Below are 18,866 nucleotides of genomic sequence, written 5' to 3'. Positions count from 1 at the left end.
GAGAGGTACAGAAAAGCGTGCTATCCTTCTTAGCGCAACTACTACCCCGCTCTTCTTGTCAATTTCACTGCCTTTGCCATGAGCGGTGGCCTGACGATGCTACGAGTAAAATGGCATTGCGTTTCATTCTGTGAGTTCGACAGCTACTTGACTAAATATTGTATTTTCGCCTTACGCGACTTGTTTTTTTTTACCGAAGGAAGGAAGCTTCGTATGGCCAGCTTCGCGAAGCATACTTCGCGTAGTCGACTTCGCCCAGTTCGGCCTGTCCTAAAGCCTGTCCTAAAGCCTGTCCTAAAGCCTGTCCTAAAGCCTGTCCTTAAAGCCTGTCCTAAACTGGGCGAAGTCGACTACGCGAAGCATACTTCGCGAAGCTGGCCCCACTAAGTTTTCGGTTTCGAACCCGCGACCCTAGGATCACAAGTCCAGTGCTCTACCACACGGGCCCCCATCAAACCATGAGTTTTTGGTCTTCATTATGACGAACAACAACGACACGGGAAGGGGGGCTGAGAAATTCAAGTTTTACGCCCTCACGGCAAAGCCATTAGGGGCATGTTCCCGGGTTTTAACCCGACTTTAGATGAGATACACAAGTGTATGCGTGTTTAGGTGGTATCAGCCATCTGCACTTATGGCAGAATGACCGAGGTCTTTTACGTGCCACTGTGGTGACACGGGGGTGGGAGATGGATACCGTCTCTGGGCCTGCACGTAAAGTTGACCTGTGTCCGTCCCGAATTCGAACCAGCGACCTTTCGATCACAAGTCCAGTGCTCTACCACCTGAGCTACCCGGGCCCCAACACGGGAAGGACTGAATGAACGACATATATACCTGCACACGCAATGACGGAACATTCCCCTTTTTCACGAATCATGGTACCATCCGGGCACCCACGTGACCTTGACCTGAACCCAAGGCCGCACGTGACGGAACACGATGACCATGTCCCCAAGGCTTCTTTCCCGTCGACTGTACCGCTGCCCCCGCTGAAAGAGGTCAACATAGTTAAAAAAAAAAAAAAAAAAGGATTACTGTACTCACCGATACATCCTTTGTTTTTGGCTCACGTAAGTGTAGCCTATGCGATCGTAACTTTGTCTGTCTGTGCGTGCGTGCGTATGTGCGTGCGTGCGTGCGTGTGTATGTCTGTGGTAGAAACTCTAACATTTGAAGACGTCACATTACATTGACGTCACATTATGACGAAAGAGGGTTAGACGTCACGCGAAGGAAGTACTGAAAGTCTCGGTCATTATTATTTTGAGCGGGCCGAGACTAGTTGGCAGTCGTGTCCCTGTAAGTAGGCTACATGCAGACAGACAGATCTAGATCTAGTGTCTCGCTTTCTTGCACAGTTTCACCTATGCTCTTTCTGTGTGTGTGTGTGTGAGTGTGTGTGTGTGTGTGTGTGTGTGTGTGTGTGTGTGTGTGTGTGTGTGTGTGTGTGTGTGTGTGTGTGTGTGTGTTACTGTTTGTCGATTTCTTACGTGAGCCTTGATGGCTTCGCCTCTTGTTTAACTTTGTTCATCTTACCACAGTCACTTCGTTGTTTAGAGGTCAACATATGCATACTAAAGTAGGAGTGAAAATGTGTCAAGTTTCAAAGCTGTAGCTAACAAAAACAGGTTTAAACCCGCTGTCTCTTTATGACTATCCGAGGCTGGGTGTTTGAGAATATAGGGCTGGGAATCATGTACAGATTTTTTTCCGCATCGCTTTCTCTTGAAAATACAGTATACTCAGCCCGAGAGAGCAAACCGGAAGTTACCACAGCAAAATTCAGGCGTTGAATGAAGCTTTCAAGGTCATACACTCAGTATAGGTGGGGTTTCAGACCGCTACAAGACCAAGGCAAGGAAAGATAACTCTATTGCTCTGTAACAACAATCGTCAAAACATGGGGGTCAGTGAATCAGTTTAGTAGGGTTGGGAAAAGGCTGATAAACACGTTGTGTAAGGCTAGATGTTTAACCTCTTCATCAGAAACGACAATTGGAAGGTAGAACTCAGAGGTGTACACGTTATCTCATCACACACACACACACACACGCAAGAACCCCCCCTACCGACAGACACATAAATCAATCAACATTCTGACAACAAAATACTTGATGATAATAACTTGCCAGCATCAATCGCGCAACAGCCACTGGTGCACATGACGGTCTGAGTCTCGTCAAACAGCCTCTGTCCCTTCACACTCTCACACTTGCATTTGGGCGAGGCGCAACTGCGCTGTCTGGATGATCTCCCCTGGCCACAGGTGGCGCTGCAGAGTACCCAGTTGGACCATGACAGCCATGTTGATTCCGCTGAGATTTTGGCGGCTGTGGGAGAAATTCAGGTAAGGTACCTTGCCATCACAAGCTATATTCTGGCTCGCGGATTCTTGCGCTCACGCCCCAGATAGTTTTACCAAGATTCTTTATTGTAAAGTAAAGTGAAGTGAAGACGGTAAAAAACTGAAACATATGTAAACAAAAGAAACCATAAGAAAAAGTACAAACTAATATGAAAAGAATCAAAACACAAAATCGCAACCTCTAAACCACCGCAGTCGCGACCGAAAAAACCAACGCTTGGTGGCAAATGGGGTACACAAAAAATCGAATTATCCAAACACACAACTGAAGCACTGGGGCCTTCGTTCCGAGTCGTTTTCTTTTACCATAACTTAAAACCAAGAAAACACTACATCGACCGAAGTCAGCACGCTTCTTACTTTTACTATAATTCCTACAACAACACTAACAACACTCTCAAATGAACAAAATCACAAACTCAGAAAACTAAACCAGATCTACAACAAGGAAAAAATGGCGGAATAGCTCGACAACCACGTGGAAGACTGCAAATCTTACTCTACCAAAAAATGTGTGTCAAGAGCGATCACACAAACGATTACAACCTCAAAAACAATGTAAATCATACTAGAGTCGGATCCTTTATTAAAAGAAATGAAAATTACTCACACTTCGTGGGCCACCAGACCTCTTTAAAGAGAGGAAGAGAGAAACCGTCCCGGCAAGGACAGATTCAGGGGAAACTACTAAGTAAAAATTTACAAAGCACAATGATCTCCCTTATACTTCTAGAAGTACATATTCTTTCAACTGGAATAAACGAAACGAAATTAAAAGAAGATTAAAAATACTGTCGGAGACAGAACAGGCTAAACTTATTTTACAATACTAATACGATCGAGGGCCACTCATTATGTTTTTCAATCTGTGTTTTCCACAACACTTCCAACCAATCTGTCTACTCCAGTTTAGGGAAGAACTGTACACATTGTACCATCCCCTCAAACTCGGCTGAGGGGCACGACAAAGTCACCACCCAAAGGGGAGCCACCCGCAGTGTTGGATTGGTTGAAAATGAGATGTGTTGTGATTTCAACCCGCGGTTTGTTCTCTCTCGTTTGTGAGGCACCCATTTTGGTTCGTGCACCGTGCCCAGCCCACTGTCCATGGAACCCGAACGTGTTCGAACTAAGGTATGTCAAAAATAACGCCCTCGGGAATGCTCGGGCATCTTCGGCATTCTGAATCTGTAATAATTTTTAAGTCATGTGAATATGTTGGACGGGCAGACAAGTTGAACATCATTGGCGGCTAGCCTCAAGTCAAGAGTTACAGCTGCTTTGTGCGCGCTGGCTTTTTCGCGATGGAGCCCTTAGACAAGTGACACCCGTTCGTACGTGCGAGTGTGTGAGCGTGTGCACACGCATCAATTTTAAGAGTGTGTGAGTTTGTGTGTGTGTACTGTGTATGTACGTGTGCGTATTTCAAGTGTGAGTGTGTTTGTGTGCCAGTGTGTGTGTTCGGCCGGGCGTATCTAAGTCGGTGAATGTATGTGTGTGTTTGTGTCAGTGTGTGAATTAATTTATTTTAAATCATTCAGTAAGTATAAGCATCACGGCTATAGCATTGAACTCACGGCAGCAGTCGCCATCCTCACATGCCTCCTCGCGCCGATTATCGCCCCCTGTGCAGGTAGACTGGGGACAGGCGATGCACGTGCGATTCCTCCCCCTCAGACACGCACCACTGCACCGCGACCACGCCCCCCACTCGCCCCATCTGGCGTCTTCACACACAGTGTCAGAAGTTGTTAGTAGATAGACAGACAGACAGACAGACACACACACAAACAGACAGACAGACAGATTCTTCCCCCTCAGACACGCATCGATCAGTGCACCGCGACTAAGCCCCCCATCTGGCGTCTTCACACACGTATTGTTAGTTGATAGACAGATAGACATCCCTTCAGCACAGGGCTTTCATCATTGATGAGTGCATCCCCCTGCATGAACACATATCAACATTTACATTGCTCAGATAGGAAAACAAGAAAGAAGAAGTAAATGCTTACGTCGGCAGTATTGTACAGTGCGGCGCTCCCTCTGCTAAGGCCCCCCCCCACCCTCTCCTCCAACTACCACTGCACCCCCCTCATATAACAACGACCCCCCCCCTGCACACGCATACAAACACATGTATACACACATACACAACCCATTGTTTGCCAGACAGTGCGAAAGAATGTCGATTCCAAACAATGTCATCACCACATTCATGCACCGGTAAGGGGCAGATTATACCTGCGCAGAGTCAGCGGCACAGACGACGCACTGCAGATTATCCCAGCCCGGCGCTACACGTTGCGTGAAAAGAAAACAGGCCAAGTACTCGTCATAATCCCTATCGCAGCATCAATAATATGCAGTGCGTCGTCTGTGCCGCTGACTCTGCGCAGGTATAATTTGCCCTAACGGACAAAAAGCTCACGACAGCAGTGCTGCCCGTTGCATGACTGTTCCTGCCAGTTTTCCCCCGGGCAGATGTAGTTCCGACAGAAGTCCGAGGCCGGCATGCAGGCACGTGCTCGGCGCTGCAGACACGTGCTGTTACACTCGGACCACCTCTGCCACGTGTTCCACTCGGGGGGCTCTGAAATCAGCCACACACGTCATGAAACAAGTGCAATAATTATACCAATAACATTTAATGCAAAAATAAATGAAAATACTGCAAGTATACAAAAAACAAAAACAAAAATAAATAAATGAATAAGTGAATAAATAAATAACTACAATAAATTACCAAAAAATATCAACAAATAATAGCGACCTGGCTCACCAGAGCAGTATGGCGCAGTGCACGGATTTCGCTTATTTCCTTGAGGAAATTCAACAAGTGCAATATAAGTATACAAAGAAAAAGAAAGAAACAAGAAGGGCAAAGCCCATACGACTCACATGCTTTACACATTTTTCCTACCAAAATACATGTGACCTTGACCCAAGGTCAAGGTCATCCAAGGTCATGCAACACAAAGCTGTTAATTCAAGACATAGGAAGTACAATGGTGCTTATTGGCTCTTTCTACCATGAGATATGGTCACTTTTAGTGGTTCACTACCTTATTTTGGTCACATTTCATAAGGGTCAAAGTGACCTTGACCTTGATCATATGTGACCGAATGTGTCTCATGATGAAAGCATAACATGTGCCCCACATAATTTTTAAGTTTGAAACAGTTATCTTCCATAGTTCAGGGTCAAGGTCACTTCAAAATATGTATACAATCCAACTTTGAAGAGCTCCTGTGACCTTGACCTTGAAGCAAGGTAAACCAAACTGGTATCAAAAGATGGGGCTTACTTTGCCCTATATATCATATATAGGTGAGGTATTGAATCTCAAAAACTTCAGAGAAAATGGGAAAAATATGAAAAATAGCTGTTTTTTAGGCAACATTTATGGCCCCTGCGACCTTGACCTTGAAGCAAGGTCAAGATGCTATGTATGTTTTTTGGGGCCTTGTCATCATACACCATCTTGCCAAATTTGGTACTGATAGACTGAATAGTGTCCAAGAAATATCCAACGTTAAAGTTTTCCGGACGGACGGACGGACGGACGGACGACTCGGGTGAGTACATAGACTCACTTTTGCTTCGCATGTGAGTCAAAAAGATAAATGAATTACAAAAATAAATATACAAATAAAAGTAAACATCGCTCACCACAGCAGTATGACGCAGAACTGCAGACGGATTTCGCCTTTTTCCTTGAGAAAATTCCGCAAGTGCAATAAGTATAAAAAAAAACACAAAAAACAAAAAGTTAAATTTAAAAAAAAAAATACAAAAATAAATAAATGAATTATAAAAATAATTTACAAATTAAAATGACAAATTTTTTTTCACGAAATTGTTTGAGAAGATGACTGACCACAGCAGTAGGGCAGTATGACGCAGGGCACGTCCTGGCTGCTGATCCCCAGGCACGGACAGCGACCCCCCGCGGTGTTGGTGCACGTGCGAGTCCGCTTTTTGCTGCATGTGTTCTGCACGCAAGGACCCCACGCTGACCAGGCGTCCCACGGATCTGCAACAGCGCTTCTGGTCAGAACACAGGCGAAGGTATCGTCCACTGGACTACTACTATCACAGAAAGACTACAAGGTACGTCACTCACCTTCGAGTCTTCTGTGTTCTTGGAGTCGCTTCCTGGGGGAAAATATTGTTCAAGACGGTTTGCCTCTTCCTACAGTCTGTGTAAGGTCAAATAAATACAGTTGAATGATTGTTTGAACTGCATGTACCTTTAATTTTCAGCTTCTGTCCGCTGCAGGTTGTTATTAACCATCATTTGGCGGGGATATAGCTCAGTTAGTAGCGCGATGGATTTGTATTCAGTTGGCCGCTGTCAGCGTGAGTTCGATCCCAGGTTCGGCGGAAATTTATTTCACAGAGTCAACTTTGTGTGCAGACTCTCTTCGGTGTCCGAACCTCCCCCCGTGTACACTACATTGGGTGTGCACGTTAAAGATCCCACGATTGACAAAAAGGTCTTTCCTGGCAAAATTGCTTAGGCACAGTTAATAATTGTCTACCTATACCCGTGTGACTTGGAATAATAGGCCGTGAAAGGTAAATATGCGCCGAAATGGCTGCAATCTACTGGCCGTATAAAATTTCATCTCACACGGCATCACTGCAGAGCGCCTAGAACTGTTCCCACGGAATATGCGCGATATAAGACTCATTGATCGATTGATCGATTGATCGATTTGGACGAATCTTCGTTTGCGAGCCACCAGGTTCCACCTTGCGTCAAATCATGCATCCGGCACCGAATATGCATACCAGCGCTCATTGGTGTAAAACCTATGTAAATATTGTGCAGCAAAGGGAAGCTACCCACGGGAAAATAATCATCGAATATCCTGTTATTAACCAATGAGCGCTGGTATGCATATTCGGTGCCGGATGCATGATTTGACGCAAGGTGGAACCTGGCGGCTCGCAAACGAAGATTCGTCCAAATGAAGACCTGCAGCGGACGGAAGCTGAAAATTAAAGGTACATGCAGTTCAAACAATCATTCAACTGTATTTATTTGACCTTACACAGACTGTAGGAAGAGGCAAACCGTCTTGAACAATATTTTCCCCCAGGAAGCGACTCCAAGAACACAGAAGACTCGAAGGTTAGGTGAGTGACGTACCTTGTAGTCTTTCTGTGATAGTAGTAGTCCAGTGGACGATACCTTCGCCAGTGGTCAGAGTCAGGGTTTGTCAGAAGCTTCGTAATGGGCAGAATATACCTACGCAGTTTCAGCGGCACAGACGACGCACTGCCTATTATTTATGCTGCGATAGGGATTATGACGAGTACTTGGCCTGTTTTCCTTTCATGCAACGTGTAGCGGGCTGGGATAATCTGCAGTGAAGTTACATATAATTATGTGAGCGGAGCTCCTTACCTATATGGCGCTTCTGATCAGAGGTAGGGTCCTCTCTCTCTAGCATGGGGGAAATTCAAGTTTTACGCCCTCACGGCAAAGCCATAAGGGGCATGTTCCCGGGATTTCACTGCACTTTCCCGCCCCATGTCTATCTTTCTTACGGCAATCGCAGTCCAGCAGGCCGCACGGGGCAGTCTTCTCGTTGGTGACGCCAACCGCGACTGGTGGACAGGGGCCAGAGAGACAGGACCGGTAAGCCTTCTTTGTGGACACCGTCCCACAGGTGGCGGGGCACGATGACCACACTGACCACTCGCTCCACGTAGGACTGACCGGTGCTATTTGCAGGCACGAGAAGGTAAAGGTGAAGGGAAAAAAACGGCGTTTGTCTCTTTAGAAATAAACTTGGACAAACAGTTATTGCAACAATTTTCGCACGCCAAGGAAAGCATTAAAACGCTAATTAAACTTTATATGCTCGAAAAGGTAATTATGTCAGCTGTACATATTTGTCCGATTGATGGTACTTTGTATAGGCATCCCGTGACAGCCTGTCAAACAAGGTCACCCCTAAAATCGACCTGACAAAAACCATAGCCCCGTATTTTAAAATCTGCAAAAAAACAGAATATGCACAAACCAAACACTTCTGACAACCATTGGAAAGACCATTCAATTTCCTGTTCAGAACATGTTGTTTCATGCACCTGACTTCTTTAGTCTTTATGTAGCCTTTTGTTAAAGGCGATAGGTGTCAACCGTTTCAGAGACCAAAAAAGGCACGTTATGCGGCCATTTTTGAGGGGGTCCTCCACCCAAAGAGCCATATCTGCTCAAGTTCTCAATGATTTGCTTTGGAAATTTCAGAAGTTATGACCAATAGGCTGACCTAAATCGGTGTTTACTTTTGCGAATGTGTATAATAAGCGTGTCGTATTACGTACATTTTCCGAAAGAACTAAACAAATATTCATATTAATTCAGGGTTTTAGGTTAAAAAATCGCGACTTTGCCTGCTAAGCAAAAAATGGATGAGGCAATAGGTGCCAAAGTTTGAGGCAGATCCGAGTGCTGGTTTACATTTGCTGGAGATGGGAACGCGCGAGAAAATTTATCGATCACCGTCCTTGGTAATGCGTACTGTTACAGCTGTGGAGATAAACTGACCTTGGCCTGTGCTTCCTTCGCTGCGGGTCACAAAAGCGCAACTCACCGAGCACAGCGCGCCAGAACAGGAAAGTAAGCACAGGCCCAGGACTGTTAGTCTCCACGTGTAGTATACTCAGTACCACTGGCGGTGATCGATAATTTTTCATTCGTGTTCCCATCTCCAGCAAATGTAAACCAGCATTCGGATCTGCCTCAAACTTTGGCACCTATTGCCTCATCCATTGTTTGCTTAGCATGCAAAGTCACGATTTTTTTACCTAAAACAGTAAAAGTAAAACCCTGAATTAATATGAATATGGGTTTTGTCAGGTCGATTTTATGGGTGACCTTGTTTGACAGGCTGTCACGGGATGCCTATACAAAGTACCATCAATCGGACGAATGATATGTACAGCTGACATAATTACCTTTTGGGGCATATAACGTTCAACTAAAATAAATTGCGTTTTAATGCTTTTCTTAGAGTGCAAAAATTGTTACAATAATTTTTTGGCCAGGTTTATATTACAACATTTGCTCACATTGCTTACAAGAAAGAGAAAGAAAACCCACAAAACGAGCACCGCATTTAAATACAAGAAGGGCAAAGCCCATACGACTCACATGCTTGACCTTGACCTTTACATGACCTTGACCTTCAGGTTCAAGGTCAAATAACTAAACCTAGCAATGACATCATACACTAAGAACTGCTTTACACATTTTTCCCACCAAATTACATGTGACCTAAACCCAAGGTCAAGGTCATCCAAGGTCATGCAACACAAAGCTGTTAATTCAAGACATAGGAAGTACAATGGTGCTTATTGGCTCTTTCTACCATGAGATATGGTCACTTTTAGTGGTTCACTACCTTATTTTGGTCACATTTCATAAGGGTCAAAGTGACCTTGATCATATGTGACCAAATGTGTCTCATGATGAAAGCATAACATGTGCCCCACATAATTTTTAAGTTTGAAACAGTTATCTTCCATAGTTCAGGGTCAAGGTCACTTCAAAATATGTATACAATCCAACTTTGAAGAGCTCCTGTGACCTTGACCTTGAAGCAAGGTAAACCAAACTGGTATCAAAAGATGGGGCTTACTTTGCCCTATATATCATATATAGGTGAGGTATTGAATCTCAAAAACTTCAGAGAAAATGGAAAAAATGTGAAAAATAGCTGTTTTTTAGACAACATTTATGGCCCCTGCGACCTTGACCTTGAAGCAAGGTCAAGATGCTATGTATGTTTTTTGGGGCCTTGTCATCATACACCATCTTGCCAAATTTGGTACTGATAGACTGAATAGTGTCCAAGAAATATCCAACATTAAAGTTTTCCGGCCGGCCGGCCGGCCGCGGGGACGGACGGACGGACGACTCGGGTGAGTACATAGACTCACTTTTGCCTCGCATGTGAGTCAAAAAACGGCGTTTGTCTCTTTGTAAAATAGTACAACTTTGGCTCACATTGCTTACAAGTTACAAGAAAGAAAAAAGAAAACCCACCAAACAAGCACCTTCATGAAAACGGCGTTTGTCTGTTTGTAAATATATTACAACTTTGGCTTATATTCACGCTGTCATCTCTGTACCACGACGTCTCTTGACAGTTCCATCTCCCTCCTCCCCCCCCCCCCCCCCCCCCCCCCCCCCCTCGCAAGAATTACTCCATAAGAGAGAGAGAGAGAGAGAGAGAGAGAGAGAGAGAGAGAGAGAGAGAGAGAGAGAGAGAGAGAGAGAGAGAGAGAGTGAGTGAGAGTGAGGTAGACAGACAGACTGAAACAGACAGACTGACAGACACTTTCTTTCTTTCTTTCTTTATTTGGTGTTTAACGTCGTTTTCAACCACGAAGGTTATATCGCGACGAACTGACAGACACACATGCAGAGCTTTGTACATCACTGAAAAATGACTAGAAAAGTTCAGACCTAGCCTGTATTTTTGTTACTCTAAATTGTATTTTTTTAACTGGTAAACTCACCAAAGACGTGTAACAAGAAGATAGTATAGATGTGCACCATTCTGGCCATATGCAAGGCAGCCATACGTGTTAAATTTGTCTGTAGCACGGGTTAAATCAAGTGGTAGTTCATGGGGAAGAGTCGCCGCAGACTGCAACACTTGAGCTTTCGGCTATTTGTTCTGAAAGTCTTAGAGGCTATGACGTCAAAAGATTGTCTTTGTCGTCATCGATTGTGATGTAATGAGTGCTTTTCTAAAAGTTAGCAGGGAATGCTGTGTGCGCGTGTGTATTAGAGCGTGCGCTCGTGTGCGTGCATGCGTCTTTGTGCGCTTGCGCGCGTGTGTGTGTGTGTGTGTGTGTGTGTGGGTGGGTGGGTGTAAGCGAGAGGGCGAGAATTGAATTGAAATATACTGAAATTTATTTTTCGAGGGTGACAGAATAAGCAATGCAAACATACTTTTTTCATCCGGCCCTCGCTCATTGAGGAATAAGAGAGAGAGAGAGAGAGAGAGAGAGAGAGAGAGAGAGAGAGAGAGAGAGAGAGAGAGAGAGAGAGAGAGAGAGAGAGAGAGAGAGAGAGAGAGAGGTGGGTTGGTTGGTTGGTGGGGGCATTTAGCTATTCACAACCTAGCCAAACTTTAAAGCTATAGTCAATCAATTTATTTATGCACAATCATCTAATTATTTCATGCAACAAGTTAGCCTGGCACCCGGAGTACGCCTCGTATGTAGGCATGAGATCCTGAAATTTTCAAAGCATTCCACCGGGTCATTGTTAAATTCAGTGAGTGCTTTTTGTCATGGTGCCCCTAAAAGATCGGAAAAAAATCTCCACCCTTAACCCACCAGGCGCGGCCGGGATTTGAACCCACGACAAATCAACCATGCTCCCCCCGGTCACACTCGACTCTGTGTCTCGGCTTTTTATTTTAGTAGATATTTTTATGTCACCGGAACAGATTTTTAAACACAAAGACCAACTAGTCAACTTCGCTGTCCATAGTCAAACGAGACTCCGAATAAACAACGAGAGACCTGCTTCGTGAAGACAGTTCTGTTCAGTTCTCGCTTTCACTCCACCCACTCTCCGAGCCGTCTGTCCCCTGCGTAAACGTCGTGTCCACGTTGCTGGTCACAGTGGATAGGCTCGCTTCCGTGACGTCATCAACGTTACTGTCATCTCGAGTAGGATCGTCTTGGAAAGTTGGAAATAACCGAATGGGAGGGATTGATCTTAGTTGCTGATCCCCCAGTGTCGAAGCTTCTTCCTCCCGCCGTGGGGATTTCCTGAAATGTATACAAGTTGACTCGTACAGTGTGTAATTTGTTTGTTGACTCAAGATTCAAAATTCAGTTTTCCTTGGTTTTATAAGGAAAGTAAAATCTTTGAGTTGAATGCAGCAGTGGATCAAAGCTAATCCCTTTTTTTCGGAAAATATCGTCTTATATTTCACACACGCACGCACTCACGCACACACGCACGTACGCACGCACGTACGCACGCACAAACACATACACACACACACACACACACACACAGTCTCTCTCTTTCTCTCTCACACACACACACACACACACACACACACACACACACACACACACACACACACACATACCTGCACCCCCAACCCACACGCATATCAAGTCCAGTGGGCGGGGATGTAGCTCAGTCGGAAGCGCGCTGGATTTGTATCCAGTTGGCCGCTGTCAGCGTGAGTTCGTCCCCACGTTCGGCGAGAGATTTATTTCTCAGAGTCAACTTTGTGTGCAGACTCTCCTTGGTGTCCGAACACCCCCGTGTGTACACGCAAGCACAAGACCAAGTGCGCACGAAAAAGATCCTGTAGTCCATGTCAGAGTTCGGTGGGTTATAGAAACACAAAAATACCCAGCATGCTTCCTCTGAAAGCGGCGTATGGCTGCCTAAATGGCGGGGTAAAAACGGTCATACACGTTAAAGCCGTGGGAGTTTCAGCCCATGAAGGAACAAACAAACAATATCAAGTCCAGTGCCAAAGACCGACCCACCTTTTAAAGACGAATACATAGAGGAGCAAAGCAGTGACAATGACAATCACCACCACCCCGCCGATAGCACCGACTGTCGTCTTCAGTGGAAACGACGTTGAGCTTGCATCAAGGGCTGGAGAAACACAAAAACAAGAATAGGAAAAGCTCACACGACTCAACTTTGTCATACAAACTACGAATCAGAACATAGTAACTGCTGCTATAGCTTCATAAACGTTTAAGAAAAGGATAATGTAAGAAAAGGATAATTTAAGAAAATGATAATTTTAAAGGACAAGTCCAAGGTTTTGAAATATCTCCAAAAGCTTGAATATCGAATGCCACATGTTATAAACATCTCAGGAAAAATATTTTAAAAATTATTAAAAATTTTGTTGTTGTTGTAATTGAACATTTATTATTGGTGGGCTAACCAAGACAAGCCGCCTGGGGTCATGTTGTGGTCACGTGATTTTTGGTTCACTGTGACGTCGGTTCACTGTGACGTCACAGTGTTTGTTTTGGTTCAACCAGCGTGGTGTTCATGCATGTGTAAAAGTGATAACTGGGTCCGGAAGAATGCCTCGTAGGTGTGCAGCCGCAAACTGCAAAAACACGCAAACAACAAGCGGCATTTCCTTTCACAGATGTCCAACCAAAAACCTAAGTTTGTTATCGAAATGGGGAATGTTTCCACAGCTAAAGCGTGCGCATTTAAAAGTGTTTGGCAAAAGCAGGTTCATTTGCAATAAACATTTCGTGCAAACCGACTTCATCAACTTTGAGCAAAACAGGTTGGGGTTTCAACCGAAAAGAGTATTGTCGCGATTGGCAGTACCCTCCGTTCAAAGCTGCTTGAAGGTCAGTGTACTTTGATTGTAGATGTAGTAGATGTTTTTTGTTTTGACCATGCACCCACATATTGGTGCGCAGCAAATGTGAATTGGTGCAGATTAGTGTGTCTTGGTCCGGCTATTACTGCTGGATTACAAAGATGATGTATTGACGTCGAAGCGCCACAGGCAACACTGTTGCATAACGGTCTGAGCTGAGCTGTGGAAAATGGGGGCTGGGCAGAAACAAGAGCGGGTGGGGGTGATAGGGGTGGGGGGTGGCGCGGCAGATTAAGAGTAACACGTTGTCAGTTTTTTGTGTGGAGACATTACACAATGTGCCAAGCGTGGGGTAAATATGATCGCAAACTCCAGATGTAAATCCATGACATTGACAGTGTTTGCTTGAATTATAATTCACTATGTATAAAATATCTATTGTAAGCGTGCAGTTTTTTGCTACTGAAAGACGAGAGATGTGAGAATCGTGCATGTGATTTGTCTGCATTGACTGAGACACGTAAAACCAGCTTATGTGTTGAAACTTACGCATGGATACACACATGATAATATCCATGTCTTTCAGTGGGTATTTCAATTGTCAATGTTCTGAATAGGTTAATAGACAATACCAGACCAAGCATACTTTCAAATCAAATTATCATTAGACTAAGTGTCTTTCTTCTTTTACTTCCAGAGGAAAAGGGAACTGTCACGATTCCCAACGGCAAACGATGAGAACAAAAGGACACTCCATAACAAGCCCTGCTGTACTTGCCGCTGTCACGAAAAACCGCCAGTCATCAAAATATTTGCCTGTGCACAGACAGTCAACCCACAGCAATGTGAAAGGTGTACGTACACACACACACACACACACACACACATTGATACACACACACACACACACACACGTACACACACACACACACACACACACACACACACACACACACACACATGCGCGCTAAATACAGAATTTCATGTTTTTATTATGAGCATGAAAGTTGCAAAGGATGAAGTGTTCTTTCTGTTTTAAAGGGTCACAAACTGATGATAAGGTAGGCCTACACCCAGCACCTCTTGTTCACATGAAAAAGGTTGACTTCTGCCAGCAGACGGATCCTGAAGAACCCAAAGGAAACCGACAACCGCTAGCAGTGCATGAACATCTTTTCAAAGTTATGGAGGAAGAGCCCGTCAGCGAGTCAGACGAGGAGGAGGGAATGGTGACAGACCGAGAAAACGAGGACTGGGAACTCAGTAACCAATCCGAGGAGAGCTGTGACACAGTTATCACTGGAAGGTACAAGCTTTTGTCATGAATCTTCTGTCGCTGTTTCTTAGTTGAACATGGGGAAATGCCCAATGTCCCGTTTCACGCTTAATCACGAATTTCGCTATATCTCATGTACATTGTTGTAAACATTCCCACCCCCCACGAAAGAAAAAAAAAAGATAAAAAGAAAGAAAAGGGAATTTATGCAACAGATCATGTCCGTATGTGATTGTGATGTATACTATTTCTATGTCGTCTGCTCCTGAAGCAGACAATGTTGTTTTGGAGCAACCCGGATGACACGGGGTGGGGTAAAACAGAGGATGATGGGTACATTATAAACATAGCCCACAATCATCCTGACTGTAAACAGTGACAGCCGAAATATTAGCTGAGTTTTTGAGGAGTAGAAAAGCGACAATAATCCCGGCGAGTATCATTGTTTTTTTAAGCTTTTCTGTTTTGATATCGTACCACAATAATTATTGAAGTGAAAAACTTCATGAGAGTGGTAGTTATAGTGTGAAAAACCTTCCTGTACTACTCTGCAACAGTTCTAACCTACTTTGGAAGCGTGGGTATTTGTTCCTTCTGTCAAGATGGTTGAACGTGCTACAGTTTTGTTTGTCGGACACTCGCATGCACGAAGACTTGGGGAATTCCACAAATAACCTCTGCTTTCAGTTTCAATGATCTCTCCCTTATGAGTATGTTTCTGAGTCATAAATTCACTATCTGATGCAAAAGTTTTGACAGACCTGAGTTTAGTGGAACTCCCACTCTATGTCCTAAAAAAGATATGTAACAAAATCAAATCTTAGAAATTAGAAAAATATATAATAGTGAGGGTAAATTTCTAAAAGTTTAACTTCAAGCAGTTCATTTAACCAAGAAAGGTAGTTAACGTTGTAACACAAGAGGGGGGGGTATATTTAATGTACCCGTTATACATTCATACCGATGCATATCACCACAAACAGTTATTTCTTGAGTCAAATTCATCGATTTAATTTGTATTTCTATTTGCGGGGCACAGGCTATGCTGACCGGCTCACAGAGTATCTGATGCGGGAGTACACCAACAGCCCCAGGAACCTGGAACTAAGTTTGTGGGATCATGTGGACCATGTACCAGACCACCTGGCATCCCAGTACCATCGTCCCACCATGCAGGAAGCTGTTCAACACAGGGTCACACGATTCCCTCCAGCTGGGGGAGTTTGAACCCCACTCTTCCTCCGTCTGGGAAAGTGTCCCTGATCGTTTTCACGGCACAAGCTGGTAGAGGCACCCTGATGCTTTTGACAAGAAAACCCCAACACCATCGCACCAGCTGCCTGTAGGCGACATATCTGTATTTCCTGCGAAAGCAAGAAAGAAACAAGTGGTGTAAAGCAATCCCAGAATAACATTGAACGCACTGCATTTTTGTCACAAATATAATATAGGCAAATATTTAAAATCTATAATTATAACCCGTAGCAAGAAAATAGATTACAATTTCATACGAAAATCGTATAGAAAGCGTGTGGAGCGATTCCTTGAAAATGATTGCTGAGATCTTCATGAAACTTTGCATCTAAAACCTTCCAGAAGATGTCTTCCTTTTTTTCGATAAATGTCAGGCGGAAACCTCCTTTTCTTCATCCATTAATATCAAGATATGACATGTTCACTTTAGAAATTTGTGTTGGAATCTGTTATGTAGGTATACTGTATGCAGGCAGTTATCGGACTATGACCAATGTCCGCCAAGTTCTATTACTGTAGGCTTTCACCAACGATCATCAGCTACACACCCATTCTAAGCAATGAGGTACATTTCCGATGTCAAAACTTAAGAAAAATGAACAAGCTCTAATCATACTGATAATTATGTGGATAGGGTGGATTAATGTATTAGTTAATTATTTGTCAGGGGAGTTACAATTTTGTTCGTCATTTTTTTTAATCGGAGTACACCTGTCGTGGGGAGTAACTTTCTCACGTATGAGTAGAGTAACATATTCGTACGAATTTTTTACTCCGGAGTAAAAATCTCGCAGGATTAATATCGTGCTACACCGGCAAGTAAGAAGTGTACATACTGAAGAATCCCACATCAATTAAATTGTATCTTGAAAAGTTTGTGGGTGGGTGTTCAGTCTTACAATAGGTTTTGTATTTATTTCACACAAATGTTATTGTTTCCCAGTTGCTGTTATTTTCCACTGTTAATGTTTATAATGAAGATTTAATTAGATTCGATGTATTTGTGTCTAGTTTACGTATCCGATCTGTTTATTTGTGTAATACAATGTACTACGTATTTCACTCTCTTGTCAGTGTAAGAATATGCAAATATATCCGAATGATAATCTTCTGATTTGTGTTGTGTTACATACTCATGCAGATCGAAGTTTAGACGCCCGTAGTCCTGCTTGTACGAATACTATGCGGTCTCCAGGCAGTAGATGTCCAGGCACACGGTACGAAAGCCAGGATGTGCTGTGATGCAGCCTACCTGCTCTTCCAGGCCTTCTACCTTCTGTTTGATTTGTCTGACGTCGTGGCAACACACACACTCAACAGAAGTTGGCATCCGGCAGCAATGTCCGCACTGACACGGGCTGAAACAGTAGATCACTCTGTAATCATAACAGCATGCCCCGTTCACATAGGAGACACACAAAAAAACCGGGTGATTCTTATGTATGCACAAAACTTACCATGCTTTACAGAAACAACACGAACAGTACCATTAGTCGCGGTTTCACAATGCATGCAGTGTTAGTACCCTTCGAGTGAATCTAACAGGGTCGCTTTTTAACACTGACCACACATCGTGACTGACCTGGCCACTGTGAAACAGAAACAATGTCCTGTCTCCTCAAGGTGTTTGAAAATACTCCTGCACTGTCTTTTGAACAGTGTCCCATGTTGCGAAACAAAACAGACCAAACATCAATCAAAAGAAGGGAACTGTTGTGTATGCATTTTTGGATATTTCTGAGAAAGCTTCTTTTGTTAAAACGACTAGCGGTATCACTCCATCACACGATAAACGATCACATTCACAGAATTCGATTTCAGCCTGCTTCTGTTGGAGCCTGGGGAACATAGCCACTACACAATGGTCGCCTCATCACGGGTATCGCGCGTGCGCACACACACACACACACACACACACACACACACACACACACACACACACACACACACACACACACACACACACACACACACACACACACACACACACACACACAAATTAATCTTTGTTCATCACTGAATTATTTATTTTCAGATCTACGATAGATCTTCCTAGTTTTTCTGTTGAAATCGGGCACACGCCATTATGCCCCCCGCCCCCCCCCCCCCCCCCCCACACATCCTCCTATTCAACAGAACGAAGATTGTTTTGAAGAGTTCTTCAAAAACATACCGCTTCACTCAAGATTAAATTCTGCACTGATTTATAAAAAAAAAAAAAAACACGCTTTGTCTGCATCATTCACAACAATCCTTGGTATCGTCCCAGAATTGCCTTTCGTTTATTTTCAATGCCTACTCGAAATGTCCTTCTACCTTTGAAAAAAACTATTTCCCAACCTCCCTACTGACCAAACAACATCTCTGGCACGATTTCCTTCCTAAAAAAGTAAAATAAATACCCAAACTCACCACTTTTAGACCATAATAACTCATGTCCTTCCGTCGTTTTACAAATCGTATCATGGCAGATCTAAAATACATAAAAAGGTTACAGGGGCATAGGCACATGTAAGGCAATATTCCTGAGATAGATCTCTGAATATTGAAATCACCGCCCCCATTTCAGAAAGCTCCCTTTCACTGTTTTGTGGTTCCATG

General features: G+C 43.9%; 1 protein-coding gene and 2 long non-coding RNA genes across 4 annotated transcripts in view; 1 reads left to right on the top strand and 2 right to left on the bottom strand.

Moving 5' to 3' along the window:
- The window catches only part of LOC138972368 (properdin-like), a 17,669-nt gene extending 6,645 nt beyond the window's left edge, over nt 1-11,024 (bottom strand). Inside the window, exons 1-7 of one of the 2 annotated variants that reach the window (XM_070345039.1) lie at nt 10,911-11,024; nt 7,929-8,105; nt 6,250-6,405; nt 4,800-4,961; nt 3,946-4,095; nt 2,133-2,333; nt 838-992 (exon numbers count right to left, since the gene is read on the bottom strand). In XM_070345039.1, coding sequence (XP_070201140.1) covers nt 877-992; nt 2,133-2,333; nt 3,946-4,095; nt 4,800-4,961; nt 6,250-6,405; nt 7,929-8,105; nt 10,911-10,974 — 1,026 coding nt within the window. In that variant the 5' untranslated portion in view covers nt 10,975-11,024 and the 3' untranslated portion in view covers nt 838-876. The remainder of the gene's footprint in view (nt 1-837; nt 993-2,132; nt 2,334-3,945; nt 4,096-4,799; nt 4,962-6,249; nt 6,406-7,928; nt 8,106-10,910) is intronic. The other variant, XM_070345040.1, reaches the window with a different exon arrangement.
- Nucleotides 11,025-13,653: 2,629 nt separating this feature from the next.
- On the top strand, nt 13,654-15,467 carry LOC138973802 (uncharacterized). Its single transcript, XR_011458162.1, has 3 exons — nt 13,654-13,763; nt 14,433-14,589; nt 14,777-15,467. It is a non-coding gene; the product is annotated as an uncharacterized lncRNA (long non-coding RNA).
- A 539-nt stretch (nt 15,468-16,006) lies between these two features.
- On the bottom strand, nt 16,007-18,323 carry LOC138973803 (uncharacterized). Its single transcript, XR_011458163.1, has 2 exons — nt 17,399-18,323; nt 16,007-16,375 (listed from the first exon to the last, which is right to left on the bottom strand). It is a non-coding gene; the product is annotated as an uncharacterized lncRNA (long non-coding RNA).
- Nucleotides 18,324-18,866: the final 543 nt, after the last annotated feature.

Source organism: Littorina saxatilis, linkage group LG8 (genome assembly GCF_037325665.1).
Source record: "Littorina saxatilis isolate snail1 linkage group LG8, US_GU_Lsax_2.0, whole genome shotgun sequence".
Lineage (NCBI taxonomy): Eukaryota > Metazoa > Mollusca > Gastropoda > Littorinimorpha > Littorinidae > Littorina > Littorina saxatilis.
The sequence above is the reverse complement of the archived record's forward strand: the minus strand, read 5'-3'. Positions and strand labels throughout refer to the sequence as shown.